We start from the raw sequence: 14938 nt of genomic DNA, 5'->3' as shown, positions 1-14938 counted from the left end.
TTTACTTTTAATGTTCAAATCTAAAGCAAAAAATTTTGTATACAAATTAAAATTATTAATTACCTGTTTATCTTGTGGTAAATTTGAACATGCAAGAATTAAACAAGAAGCACAGGCTTGAGTTTCCTAAATATTTATTCATTTAAACAGTTATTTACACATATTAAATAGAATTAGAAAAAATTATATAGTAACTTTAAAGTATCAATTACCCATTCTGTAATATAACAAATCATATAAACAGAAAAACAATATACAGTAAGACCCCGCTTAACACTGATTTGATATAATGCGGTGTGCTCAAAGCCTAAAAAAAGACTCAAAATGAGCCAGGACCTTCATCACAAAAATAAACTTTACATTTCTGAATGCATATGTTTGTGTGTTATTTAACATATATTATTATACAAATTAATATAAAAATAACTTTAAAGTAAAATCTGTTTATTTTTGGTCACATGTTCCCCTATCCCTATTTACTCTATGTTAAAATGACCTTGTTTAACGCTGTTTTGTTTAGCGCTTTGTTGTCTAGGAACGCATCCCCCGCATTAAGCGGGATCTTATTGTATTTGATAAGTTCAAAGACAACTACTCTTGATCATAAAGCAATTATGTATTTAAACTTTGAAATTAATATAAATTGAAACACAAATTAATCATAATTTTTTTAAAACAAATTAATTCTCTACAGATATTTATTTGTGTTTATATGAATATTAATGTGCAAATTTTTCATTTTTGGTACTGCATTTATCCCCTTGTACCAATAATGACCAACACCTGTCTAGCTTCTCCTTTTCAAATAAAGAATGTACTTATTTTACTAATTTTGTTTATTATTGGTTTGTTTGTCATTACACATCATTCATTTTACCTGTCAATTTGATCATTACATGACCTTAAAAATAATTTCTGTCATTTCAACCATCATGCAACCAATTTTGTTTTTCTATGAAATATTTGTTATTTTATATCATATAACTACATTAATATTATACATGCTAAAAATAACATGTATATACTTATTGATTTGGGGTTGGGTGAAAAATTTTATAACATTGTTTTAGATAGAAAAATAAAAATGGATCTGAAAGAATAGATGTATATAAAAGAAATACTGAAGGAAGAAATCAGTGAATCATTGACAATGAAGGTGAATTAAAGGATGACTATATAGAGGAAAATGAGTATAATTCAAATACCAATGAATTCAAATAAACTTTCAGAAGCAAATAAGAAAACTTGAAAAGTTATGCAACACACAAGAAAAATTTGATTGCTATACAAAAAATATATATTCCACAATAGAAAATGGAGTGTATAATTAGCTTTCAATAAAGTGATATATCACACAAGAAGTTTTTGTGCATATAGTTCTCCAAAAGCCAAAGATCTAGCTACAGTTGACTGCAATATCTGCATACTCATGCTTGCATGTAGCCAATCCATATTCTGAACTACAGTACTACACAGTGTATGTCAATTACGTTTTGTTCTCAATCTTTCCATTCCAGTAGGGTAAGGATAATCTCCCTGTAAGCATCTAGTGTAAAGTTTCAGCTTCTCAAATCACTGACCAGAGTCTGAAATAACATTTTTAGAGATTCCATTCAAATAATTGAATGAATTTATCAGTGTGCTATTTTTTACAGAATTCAAAGCTGTGAGATTCCAAACTTTGGAGGTAGCAAGCCTCACCTCACATATTTTGTTATTTAACAGAATGAGTGACTAGTATATAAACTAATATTTACACTATAGTATTAGGAATCTAGCTATGTATATTATGCAATAAAACTAATAGCTATTAAACAGTAAAACAATCAAAGAATTTGTAAATTCCAATTGTTTTATTATTTTGTTATTGCTGTAAACATATTTTCTCTTCAAAAATATTTTTCAAAAATAAAATAGCAAATAAACAATCAGATAATATCAAAATTGTATGTCATTTCAGTTATTCATAGAAATGTTTTATGACATAAAACCTACTTTTGATGTAATTTATCATTATGCAAACCAAACTAAAGTATTTCCAAGTTCAATACAATCACAAAATACAAAAAATATATTTCATATCACTCAAGTTTATACAGTAGAACCTCTATTATCCGGACTAATTGGGGATGAAGGTAGTCTAGATAAGGAAAAATCCGGATAATCGAAAAAAATAATAATTGACGGTGAAAGACATGTACATACAGTATGAATAATTTTTATTTGTCTAGATTTACATATAGCTTCAATATTAAATTATTTTTTATTAAGGAATTCAATTAATGACTTTTGTTTAAAGCTAGCTGTTCTTTTTGAAGCTGCTAAATTGCAAATACTTTTAAGACTTTTAAGTTGGCCTGAGTCACACTCTTCTTAGCTCTCAGACCACTTCATGGCGACATATAAGCACTGAAAAGCTTCAGAATGTGTAGGACCAATATCTCTTACTTCGCAAATCTCTTCTTCGTCTTCTCGATCTTGTTCATCTGAGGCAGATATTTCTTTAATTATTTCCTCACCATTCAAAATTTGGAATCCAGGATCGTTTGCATCGCAATTTAACCACTCGGTTACATCTTCTTCGTCACATTCAGCACTTATTGAAATTTGTGCTATTGCTTCCGCAATGTCTCCTATACCACTTTCTACTGTGTTACTGGAATTTACTAATGGTCTTTTCAAAATTTTGTTCCATGCATTCCACCACGTATGTACATAAACAGTGTCGCAATTCGCCAAGTGCAAATCAGCAAATTTGTACAATTTTTGTTTATTTTGAACAATCTGGATAATCGAAAATCCGGATAATAGAGGTCCGGATAATCGAGGTTCTACTGTATTTTAATTTTAATTAATACAAATATTAAAACATTTTAAATATTATTTTACTTCATAATTTTTCATTCTTATTTTCTCATTAACAAATGTCTCAAATAAATCTAACAAAATCACTTTTAAAATTAAAACAATTTCATTAATAATGTATTTTATTAAAGGTTAACTAATGATTCTTGATAATCATTTAATTTGTCTTATTTTAAATTTAATAAACAAGACATGTGTAAAAACATACTTTGTGAACACAAAAGAAGGTTTTAACAGCGTCACAGTCAGGGCCATTGTTATCTAAGAGAAGTTGACGTAATTGATCGACAGGACGAGGTTTGACAATTATATGACTCCCCTGTAAAATATAAATTTTCAATTTTTGTATTTCTATAATTAAATTCATGTTAATTAATTAATTAAAATACCTGAGCTGAAAGCAAAACAAATTGTCTAGGATATTCTATATGCTGTGTTACCAAAAGTGGTGGTTCAGTATAAACATTTATGTTATTAAAAACCATTGGACAAAATGGTTTTGGTGGCTGTGAAATAGGAACTTCAGCCATTGCCCACGTTCTGCCAGTAATGGGAAGAATAGTCTGTAAATTTCAAAAACAATAATTATTCCAGTAAAAAATTATCTAAATATTTTTTAAATTTTGAAAGTAACAAATTTTACGTGGATTTCCATTAAAATTGGTTGAAATGGAAATGTATCATTGCTCATTGCCCAAAGAATATCACTGTCATCGTTTCTTGCTGATGCTAATAATGCTGTACCTATTTAAATTAAATTCCATGAGCAATTTTAATGTAATATTAAACTTTTTAAATAAATTAATTAGGAATATTAGAATTAAAAACATAAATTTTACCTTTTCTATAATGCGCAAGATGAACATTTGAAGGTCGATCAGGAGGAGCATTAGCAGAAAATCCTGGAGGAAGCCTTACATGAAGAAGAGAAAGTGTAACAGGTCGAATTTCTGGATGAATAAGTGACGTTGTAGTGAAATAGAGCCGAACACCTAAATTTATATCAAAGATTATTAATATATGCTTATGAAGTAAAACAAGTAAAAAATCCAATTCAATAATTAAATAAAAATAAAACCTGTTTGGGTAATGGCAACTAGATGAACTAAAAATGATTCTGGTAGCTCTACAGAACTAATATGAACAATTGGATGAAAGTGTGATCTGTCTATAGTCCTGTAAATTAATGAATGGTCAAAATAATTCCCTTAAATTTTTTTATTTAAATTAATTTTTACTTTACATTTTTAGATAATTTATTAATTGATAAATTATATATGTTCAAACAAATATATCTCAAGAAATTCAAAGTGAATTATTATGATAAAGCATTTCTAAGTAAAAAATGCTTGATTTTTGTTTGATGAACATGGTCACATAACAACAAAGTATATTTTGTTTTTATTAACATGTTTTGATTAATACCAGAAGTTATCTAATTTACTAAAACACCAAATTATAAAAGTATGTAAATCAAATTTCTTGTTGAATATTGTATTCATTCAAGAAGAATTAAATATCATTCTTAAATCAATATACATATAAAAACAGCTGAGATAATTTATTTACAACTAAAGTTTGTTTTTAAAATCGATATATTTTGAGGTTATTTTAAATTATATCAATATTTAATATTTTGACAATTATAAGAAGATATTAATTAAATTAAGTGTTTTATGAGAAATGCACAGTCAATAATTTATGTTTGATAATTAAAATTATTATTCATTTTTGCCAAAACTATCTTCAATAAATCCAGTACAAACATTTGCTTTCTACTTTCATTAAACCAAATAACCAGATTATTTAGGTTGTAGTGAAATCTTGCAACCATATAATTAATTAAATTCTCTAAAAAATGAAAATTCCATAAACCAATAATGACAAGAAACAGATTCAAATATAATACTTTTCATTTATCAGAAGCATTTCCAAATAATTTTGGTCCATCATCTGCATTTTGTTGTTTCAAAACAACAAAATATAGCAACTGATTTCAGTTTAAAACAAAAATTTTATCTACACAAAAATACTTTAACAGAACCAAATCCATTAAAGTAATTTTGTGGTTATTTGTATTCTATTAAGTGGAATCTTAAAAGCGTAGTAGTAAATACAGTATTTTTGGAAACTGTATTCGGTTCTATATTTTACTCTGTTTTTATTATAACAACTTAGCCTTATAGGTATGTGGTGATATCTTGCAATAAATTTAATACTTAGATTAAATTTAAACTGTTAACAGATTTTATGAATAGTCTATAAATAATCCTAAGTTTAGTTTAATATATAATTATGACTATAGTTTTTATTTGTTTTCTATATAATTAGAAAAAAATAATTTGGATACTGAGCCAATGTTATATAAAATTCTATTACTATTAATATACTTTAAGATGGAACCTATATCTAACTTTGTAATAATTCATTTTATCTTAAAAATATGAAAACCAATTTACTTTGCAATATGTACAGCTTGTTCAACTATTGCATTCTGCGAAAGGCCAGTAACTCTGCTTGTTTGTTTGCCATCATTTCCCAAGTCAAACACCTTAAAAAACATATATTTAAACACATGTAAACATCTATTTTACAATAATAATTATTAATGTTTGAATTTTAATGACAATAGAAATTGTCAAATTTTAATTATAAATATATAATTATAATTTACCTGAATTCCTCCTTTCTCAGATCTAGTATATAAAATATATCTGCTATTATCTATTTCAATTTGTACAATGGGATCTAAAATTTAAATCTTTCATTTATTACACTATGAAATATAAATATGTTTTTTATTCAGTAATTTCATTTATAACAAGTAAAATTTGTTTATTTGTAATATTGAAATGAAAATCATTTTAACAGAATCCTAAGGTAATAATATTAATAAAAATATTTTAAATTCTAACTTCCATAAATTTTTATTTTATTATTTACAGTTAACATTGCATTTACATAAATATTTATATATAGACTAGATTATATCAAGATTTTACTACAGATTGTATCAAAGACATAGGATATTTTGTATGCTAATTTTATAATTTTTTGCTTAGTAATAACAGTACTATACAAAAATATATATATTATATTTTTTATGTTTTTGAATGTGGTTATTAATATTGTTACATATACAGTAGAGCATCGATTATCCGACCCCCAATTAACCAACTTATCGGTTAACCGACTGTGTTCTAGTCGGCAAATTCAAATGTCTGCTAGCGATGTGGCGCTACAATATTTGGTTATGTCTTGGCTACTTTAATATTATTTTTGTTAAATTTTTGCATGTTTTAGCTGGCAGCACTGGCTCGACCATGAAAGGAAGACTAGTATTTAAACCAGGCCTAATACACTATACTAATAATGTAATTTTTCATACTTTTCAGTTATCCAACCAACCCCAGTCCCTAATTAAGTTGGATAATCGATGCTCTACTGTATATATATATATAACAATATATGTATATGTATTGTAACAATATTAACAACACTCAGACCATTATTTGGAATAATGGACTGAAACTGTTATTACTACTTTGGATTAGATTGAAGTTATTAGATATTTTGGCAAATTAAAATTCATTCCAAGTTGAGTAACTTACTGCGAGAGGGAATGTTGTTGTCTGCTGCAAGATTGTATGCTGATAAAGTTTATTTACAGATTTAATAAATTTTATAATTTTGATAAATACGATTACTTTATTTTTGATGTAAATTTTACTTCTTTCATATTATTATTATTATAAAAAAAGCATATAGCCACTAAAAAAAAAAATAATTTACATAATAGATATTAAATTGAAAGTTTAAGTAAATATAAATACCTTTAAAAGATTAATGGGTGTAAAATATAGTAATTACAAAAACTTAATTATTAATCTAAATAATCATAATTGAATTGGAATATAATTTTTCATTCAAACTATTATATTTAAACTTTATAACAATTCATAAATTTCAACTAAACATAAATAACAGTTTAATAATAATAATTTTATTTGTACTAAGGCAAGCCTTGTTACAGGGGGTTAGTATTAACACAGTTTAAAAAAATTTAAATTTGTTGGTCAGCCGTTATTCCATTATACATTTTACTTGACTACAATTAATATCATTATATTGAATATATTAATACATGTAAATGTTTGTTTACAATAAAATATATATGTTTTATTTGACAAGATAATTAATTAACAATATTTTATAGTATAATAATTATTTTCATAGTTTTTTAAATTCATTGATAATTTGATTAAAGAAGTTGTTTATTCTGTACATTTGATTTATCATTAGGTTACTTTATCGAGTTTTGTAATCTTGATTTGTGCGTATTATCTCCGTGATTCCATATTTTTGATGATATTTTTCAAATTTTTTGCAGTCCTTTAATAGATGAATCAAAGACCAGTCCCCAGAGTTACACCAGTAGCAATACTTCCTGGTAAAATCTGAATAAGTATTGTTAATGAACAATGAGTATTTATTAAGTCGTATTTGTAGTAGTAATCTTTTAATATTCATATTAGTATTTGCTATTATAATATTCAAGTTTAAGGGGATATTCAAGTTTGCTTAGATACCATGGATGATAGACTGAATGCATTAATAAGTTTTGATCGTTATTTATAGATTGTGAAAAGGCTGATTCCATCATTAGTGTATAAACAAATTGCCATTTGTTTTCTAAATTACCAAATAGTTTATTGGAGATTCCAAATGATTGAAGTAATTTATTGAACTGACCTGCCATGTGTTTTTATTATTTTTAAGATCATTAGTTTGATTTATCATCTCTTGGTGTAAAAATTTAATATCAGTATCATTAGTAGATTTTACTCTATAATAAAATCTGATTGACCTCTCTATGAAGAATGAAAATAGTTGACATCTGTTTGTTTCAGCTCTTAAAGCTTATCCTGGTACTGTTCTTTCAATTTTAAACAGTTTTCTTAAGATGATGATATGAAATTTTTGCTAGATCATATTAGCAAATCAAGTGTCCATATAGGGCTAGCGTAGTATATTGAAGGGATTATTAGGGTATTAAATAATTTCATCTGAAGTTTTAAATTCGTGATTTTTAAAGATGAACATAAGTAAATGACGTTATCTATTAAAGAGTTGATTTTGGTAGTAAGATTTTTCAAATGTAGTTGAAAAGTACAGTTCCAATTAAAGGTAATGTCTAAATATTTCATATTATTTACTAGCAAAAGTGGCTGGCCATTTAAGAAGAAAGATTTCTCTTGATTTGATGGTTTTATATTATTTCTAAATATAATTATTTTGGACTTAGATACGTTGATCGATAAATATAAAGAATTCAGATAGCTATTTAATATATTGAGTTTACGTTGTAAAGTTATTCTTGTTGGTGCTAATATTAGTAAGTCGTCAGCATAGATGTAGTGGCAAATTTGTCCGGAAATCTGGATCCCTTCAATGTCATTTAAAAATAGATTATCCATATCATTAATGTAAAAGTTAAATAGATACAATGATAAGGGTTCTCCTTGTAGTATTCCACGATTTACAGTTATTTCTGGGAATGTTTGATTTCCGTGAACTATGTTAATTCTATATGATGAAAACAGTTTCTGTAATGATTCTGAAAATTTTTTCCTTGCACCGTGTATTTACTAGAGTTGGGACATGAACAGAGTCAAATGCTTTAGAAATATCAATAAAGACTGCATATATTTTTCTGTTTTTTTTGTAGGTAGATTTGAATTATTAGAGTTAGAAAAAATACAGCCATTTCAGTTCCTTTAGTTGTAGTAAATGCAAATTAAAATTTTGAGTTCAGATTTTGTTCCATTGTCCAACGTTGAAAGCATATTGCTAATATTTTAGTTAGGCATTTTCTTACTGTTTGTAGTAATGCTATTCGGCAGTAGTTTCCTGGGTCTTTTTTGTCTCCTTTTTTATAAAACATAAGTAGTTTAACTAGATTCCAAGATTCTGGATAATTTGATGTGTTATAGAATGAATTAAATATATCAAGCAGGGTATGTTTTCCTGACAGTGGAAGTAATTTTAAAAATTTAGCAGTAATTAAAAATTGGTACCTGGGGAAGATTTTAGTTTCATTCTCCTAATTGATACTTCCATTCTTCATAAGTAATCAAAGAATCTAATATTTCATTTTTTGGATTTGTCATCTCCATGATTGATAATTTATTAATGGTTGAAAATCTTTGGAAGTAGAGTTCCCAGGATTTAAATTCTATGTATGATCATTTTTCAGAATCTTTTCTATGAAAGCTTTGAATTGTTGTCCAAAAGAAATAATTGTTTTTATTTTTAGTTAGACATTGCTCTGGATTTTTAAAATATTTAAACTTCTTAACTTTTAATAAATTATAGTATATTGTTTTTAGTTTTTTATAGTTAATTAGTGTTTTGTTTGAAGAAATTCTCCTAAATTGGTCAGAGCTTTATTTTTAACCCTTTTCCGGCCAGGGTACCGATCTATCGTTACCCTAATTGTTTCGCAAAATGGCCAGGGTACCGATTCATCGTTACCCTGTTAAAAATCGATTTTTATAAAATTTATCGACAACAGATGTCAGCACTTGACGGTATCGTCTTGTTTATCGTCTGTTTCACATATTTTTGTCCAGGCGGTGTTTTGTCGATGTAAAAAATTTTAATTATCGATGCTTTTTCCTTAATTTTTCATTTTCTGATAATTTTTTATTTCATTTTTAGCATATTCATGCAATAATATTACTATAATAAGTTCATTAATGCTATAATAAGTTTATTCAGCTATAATATGTTAATGCATCATAAATATTCAAGTTATGACCTTCAGTTCCGATATTTTATATATTTTTTTAATTTTTAATTATTTTTTAAATCTAAAATATCAGCAAATGTTACATCTATTGCTACTGGTAATCATATGTTTATTACGAAAATAAATAATCTTGTTTGATATAAAATGAATAAAGTATATTAGTTCATTATATTAGTTGAAAGCAGAATAAAGTTCAGATTTCAAACAAATGTTTGATATAATGTGCGATTATTTCACAACGAATAAATGTACGTGCATAAATGTTATATCAAATTGTACAGAACAATATTGTACGTCATATTGGCTCAGTGACAATAAGAATGAGGTAACCAGACAATGTTAGTTTTGACAAATAGTAACAAATTTTCAAGTCTGAATGTCAGTTATCATATATATATATTTTTTTCTCATAAATTTTTCAAACAAACTTTATCGAAATATGTCGTATTTAAAACTAACTATATTGATAAATATATATGATTTTTTTCATATGAATAAAATAATAATTTAATTTTTAGTGAATTTTTAAAATAATATTGCCTGATTCACCTATTTTGACCTTGGCCGTTTTACAAAATAAGGGGGCGTGGCAAACGGCAGGCTAAGGGTTAATATATGGCAATGAAGGTCATACCACAGTTTCTTAAATTGATAAGATTTTGTATTCTTTGTTGTTTTTATATTGATGAATTTTTTAATTATATCTTCCAATTGGGAATGTATTGAAATTCTATTTTCTATTGTAGTTTTTGGTAAATTTTTGATTTTATCATTAATTTGTAATTGAAATTTCTCATAGTCAATTTTTTTTAATACAGTAGAAATTTACATTTATATACAGTCAAACCTGTTTTTATGCGGTGGATAGGGACCGCATAAAAAAAAATCGCACGAAACTTCACGAATGGCTGTAAAAAATAATTTTCGCAACACAATTAAAAAAATATCTTTTTTTTATGCGGTCAACAGGGACCGCATAAAAAAAGTCTCACATAGAAAATAACTCAAAACCGTATGAAATAGAATTTATTGACAACAGATGTCAGCACTTGACTGCATCGTCTGGTCCATCGTCTGTTTTACATATTTTTGTCCAGGTGGTGTTTTGTTGACTTAAAAAGTAAATTATTTCATTTTTCGCATATTCATGCAATAATATTACTATAATAAGTGCATTTATGCTATAATAAGTTTATTTAGCTATAATAAGTCAACGTGAGACATGACGAATCGCACGAGACTAGTCGCCAACCATACCGCACAAATTAAAAATTCGCATTAAAAAAATCGCACAAATAAAAATCGCACATAAAAACAGGTTTGACTGTACTTGGTTTTTTGCCACTTCAATGATAGTTCTAACTGGAAAATGATCTGCCAGGTCACAATTTAATACTTGTATATCAATGCATAAGTCAGATTGTAATTGATTTAAGGATACGTTTCAAACTACTGAGCTTCCAGAGTTAGTAATGCAAGTAAATTCAGATGGGTAGTCTTTTCCTAGTCTTCCATTTAAGATAATTAGTTGCAATTGATGTGTATACTTTGGTAGTTGAAGTCCCAGCTTATTGTGTTTGATTCTTGGGTATTCTGTATTAACATATTTAGGCCTCAATATTCTAAATCCATTGTTTGAGCATTTGTGAGTTGAAATCTCCTATTATTGGTACGTATGGAGTAATATTTTTAAATCTTTCCAGAGTTTTGAATATTTTGTTTAACACATCCATAATTTTTTTCTGGCAAAATATATACTAACAGGATTATAATTAGCTTTTTATCAAGGTACTTTGTATCTGTGTTAGTTATTTGTAACAAGATTTATATAATTATTAGTTTTTTGAGTAAATTTTACTATTCAAATGTTTTTTTCTTTATAATAAGGCTTAATCCTCCATAAGGTCATCCTGGACCTTTTGGCCTCTGTGCAGCTGATGATATAATGATAAATTAATTAAAAATTATGAAGAATATATCATTCAGAGAAACCACCCTTCTGTTATACCCAATATATCAGAATCAGTAAGCAATTGTAAGAAATTGTTACTTGTAATTTTGTTCAGCAGACCCTGACAATTCCAATTCGTTATTTTTATATAATAAATATTTTTTTTAAATATTTATTATAACAGTTTAATAATTACTAATAAAGATTAAAATCTCAAATAATTATAATAAGAATTTATTGCTACTATAAACATATTTTATATAATATATTTATAGTACACAATGTGGTATCAAACAAGGATCTATTCTTAGTGGCCTTTTCTTTTCAATATATTCTCTGCCGTCTTAAATCTCATGTTATAGCTTATGTCAATGACATAAAATTAATCTGTTCTAATTTGTCTATCTTACAGCCTGATATCTATTTATTAATAAATATGTTTAAATCTGCAAACCTGAAAATTAATACAGAAAAAACAGTGGTTACGTGTTACGCTTTGATTCGTAATCCTCCATTATCTGTTTTTTACATTGACTCTAATCCAATTAATTATGTAATTTCTATTAGCCATTTAAGCACAGTTTTTGACACCAAACTTACTTTTGAAAATCATATTGATAAACTATTTAAATCCCTGGCTATCAGACATAGAATTTTATGGTGATTTTGTAAGTCCATCTTTAATAAAAGTGCATTGCGGACCATTTTTTATGCCAATTTTCAATCTTGCATTGTGGATTGCCCATCTGGTCAGTGGCTGCACCTTCCCTTTTACATAAGATTACTTCTGCTATTAATAAGACATACCTCACATTTAACAAAATGTGTAATCTGCCTTTCACTATTGACTCTTAATATTGCTAGAATTCACCTGGGCTTCCTTTCTCTGAGAGAATTAAATATTTTGATTAGTTGATATTACAAATATTTTAATGTTCTTATTTATCAAGATTGACTTTCACTTCAAATTCCATCAAGAAAACTTTACTCATTTACTTATGTTTCTACTCCTTTTTATCATCTAAATCAGCCCAAAGTAGGTACTACTGCCCCTATGTGTGGTGTGTAAATCTAGGGGCAAAAAAAAAACAAGTGGGTGACTTTTCCTGTAAATTTAATGAAAAAAAATACTAAAAAATTCATATTTTTATTCCACAATGTATAAAGAAATAAATAAAGATATAACAATTACAATGACTTGCTCTTTAGCAGAGAAACTGCAATACTTAATTACCAATATAAATTTTAATTAAAAATAGAAAAAAATATTTAAAATTATTATTAATTTTCAAAATAATTAATTATTTATTAAAAATTAAGTTATTACAAAGATTCAAAATCTAGTGGAAAAAATTTAAGCAGTTAATAAACAAATGAAGGCAGGGTATTGAATTAAATTTGTTTATAATATATTAATATTTATTTGGAATCTAGCTTTGTTGTACAAATTAAGTAGTAGTTTAAAATTAAGACTGTGCATGCAATTCAATTATTATATTATCGTAAAACTTCTAGTTTGTAACAAAGCTAAATTATTAATAATATCCACAAAATTATATAATAGTGCCACATGACGTTGCATAAAATTCAAATGTAATGATGATGAAATTTTAAAAATTTATTTATCATCATCTAATGAATACGAAATGATAAAATTTCTATTCTTTCGAATAAAATTGTCATTAATTCATATAGATTTTTAGACAAGAATTTATAAAATAAATTGAATTTTTCACTGTTTACACGTAATCAGAAAATTAAAACTAAAGCGTGAACCTTAATAATAAATTTCGATTGTTCCATTTAAAGAATGTCACTCCAGAAAATTAAACGTATTGCCATTTTCATACAGATGCAACTAGATTAAAAATGATTCAGCATTTCATGGTTATAATTGCAAATAAGCAAATTTTAACTTCCAAATATAAAATTCATGGCTACTTTTAGTAACCATATATTCAATATTTGAATAAATGTAAATAAATTAATATGAACAAATAGAATCTGTAAATTTGAAGATTTATTGTAATTAAATTATGATAAAGATGCCTGTAGAAAACTTTCTTGGTTATAATTATAATAATTTTATATTACAATATTTAATAAAAAGTATAGCAGAAACATAGAAAAGATAAATGAAAATGTAAAAATTTATTATATCTTACCTTCTTCACTAAATGCAAAATTTAGAAAAGATGGAACAAGAAAAGATAAATAGCTACTCGAATGATTGATTTTCTGACATTTTCTGCTAAACCAACCATCTCTGGCCTACAAAATTAATTCATTAACTACATGAATATAAAGTATTATAAAAAACACATTTTATATTTTAAAATGTTTCTACAGTAGAGCGTCATTTATCCGAAAGCCGGTTAACCGAAAGCTTTCCAGTCAGACTGTGTCATGCTGAATCAAACGTTTTTGATACTAGATTAACTTCTAAAGTATAATTTTTTTTTGTTTTTATATTTTTCAATATATTTACTTTGTTTGTACAAAATAAGAAATAATTTTTAATGATACAATAGCGTCGATTATTATTATAAAAATTTTCGTTAGGCTTAAAATCGACAAAAATTCAACATGAAACGACACGCAACGAAGAAAAATTTCAACATCGGATAGGTTAATATATTTTTTCATACATAATCGGTTATCCGAACAACCCCAGTCTCCAATTGATTCGGATAAAGGATGCTCTACCGTATTTACATAACTTTAAAAATAACAAATATATTTAACTTATTTTTCTGTTTTTTCATTAAATACATAAAATATGCGAACATGTCTCTTTTCCAAATATATACTGTTTAGAATTTAAATTAACCGAAGAAAAATTATTTTTATGATCACTTTTCATTGATTTTTCAAGGAGAAAAAATTAATAACCACGACTTTCTTTTCAGGAAAAAAAACAAAATACAAAAATAATTCATTCAAGATACTGAATTTTACAATAAAAATATTTATTACAGTACTAAACATTAATAGATCAACATTAAATATTACAAACAAAATCTATACCTGATATGCCAATTCATATAAACATCCATCTTTTCCTCCCATAAATATTCGACCATTATGAATTCCAGATATTGTCAACATGTATGAATTATCTGTAGGTATTGAGAAAAGAGGTTCTGCCAATAGATGCATTTCTTCATAAACAGGAGCATCTTTAAAAATAAATAAATGCAGCCATTAATGATTGTTATATAAAATATTTTTTAACATTATGAAATATTATCATATACCCTTTTTTTTATTACTGTTCTTCAGCTAATTTGAAGTTGAAAACATAACTCAAA

General features: G+C 26.1%; 1 protein-coding gene across 1 annotated transcript in view; it reads right to left on the bottom strand.

Moving 5' to 3' along the window:
* Positions 1-14938, bottom strand: part of Nup154 (nuclear pore complex protein Nup154) — a 39685-nt gene that overhangs the window by 8796 nt on the left and 15951 nt on the right. The window contains exons 7-16 of the mRNA XM_067268518.1: positions 14655-14806; positions 13793-13898; positions 5540-5613; positions 5325-5416; positions 3944-4041; positions 3705-3857; positions 3509-3609; positions 3255-3428; positions 3074-3184; positions 64-126 (exon numbers count right to left, since the gene is read on the bottom strand). Of these exons, the coding sequence (XP_067124619.1) occupies positions 64-126; positions 3074-3184; positions 3255-3428; positions 3509-3609; positions 3705-3857; positions 3944-4041; positions 5325-5416; positions 5540-5613; positions 13793-13898; positions 14655-14806 (1124 nt within the window). The remainder of the gene's footprint in view (positions 1-63; positions 127-3073; positions 3185-3254; positions 3429-3508; positions 3610-3704; positions 3858-3943; positions 4042-5324; positions 5417-5539; positions 5614-13792; positions 13899-14654; positions 14807-14938) is intronic.

The sequence above is a fragment of the Centruroides vittatus genome, unplaced genomic scaffold (genome assembly GCF_030686945.1).
Source record: "Centruroides vittatus isolate TY-2023 unplaced genomic scaffold, ASM3068694v2 contig_329, whole genome shotgun sequence".
In the NCBI taxonomy this organism is placed as follows: domain Eukaryota; kingdom Metazoa; phylum Arthropoda; class Arachnida; order Scorpiones; family Buthidae; genus Centruroides; species Centruroides vittatus.
The sequence above is the reverse complement of the archived record's forward strand: the minus strand, read 5'-3'. Positions and strand labels throughout refer to the sequence as shown.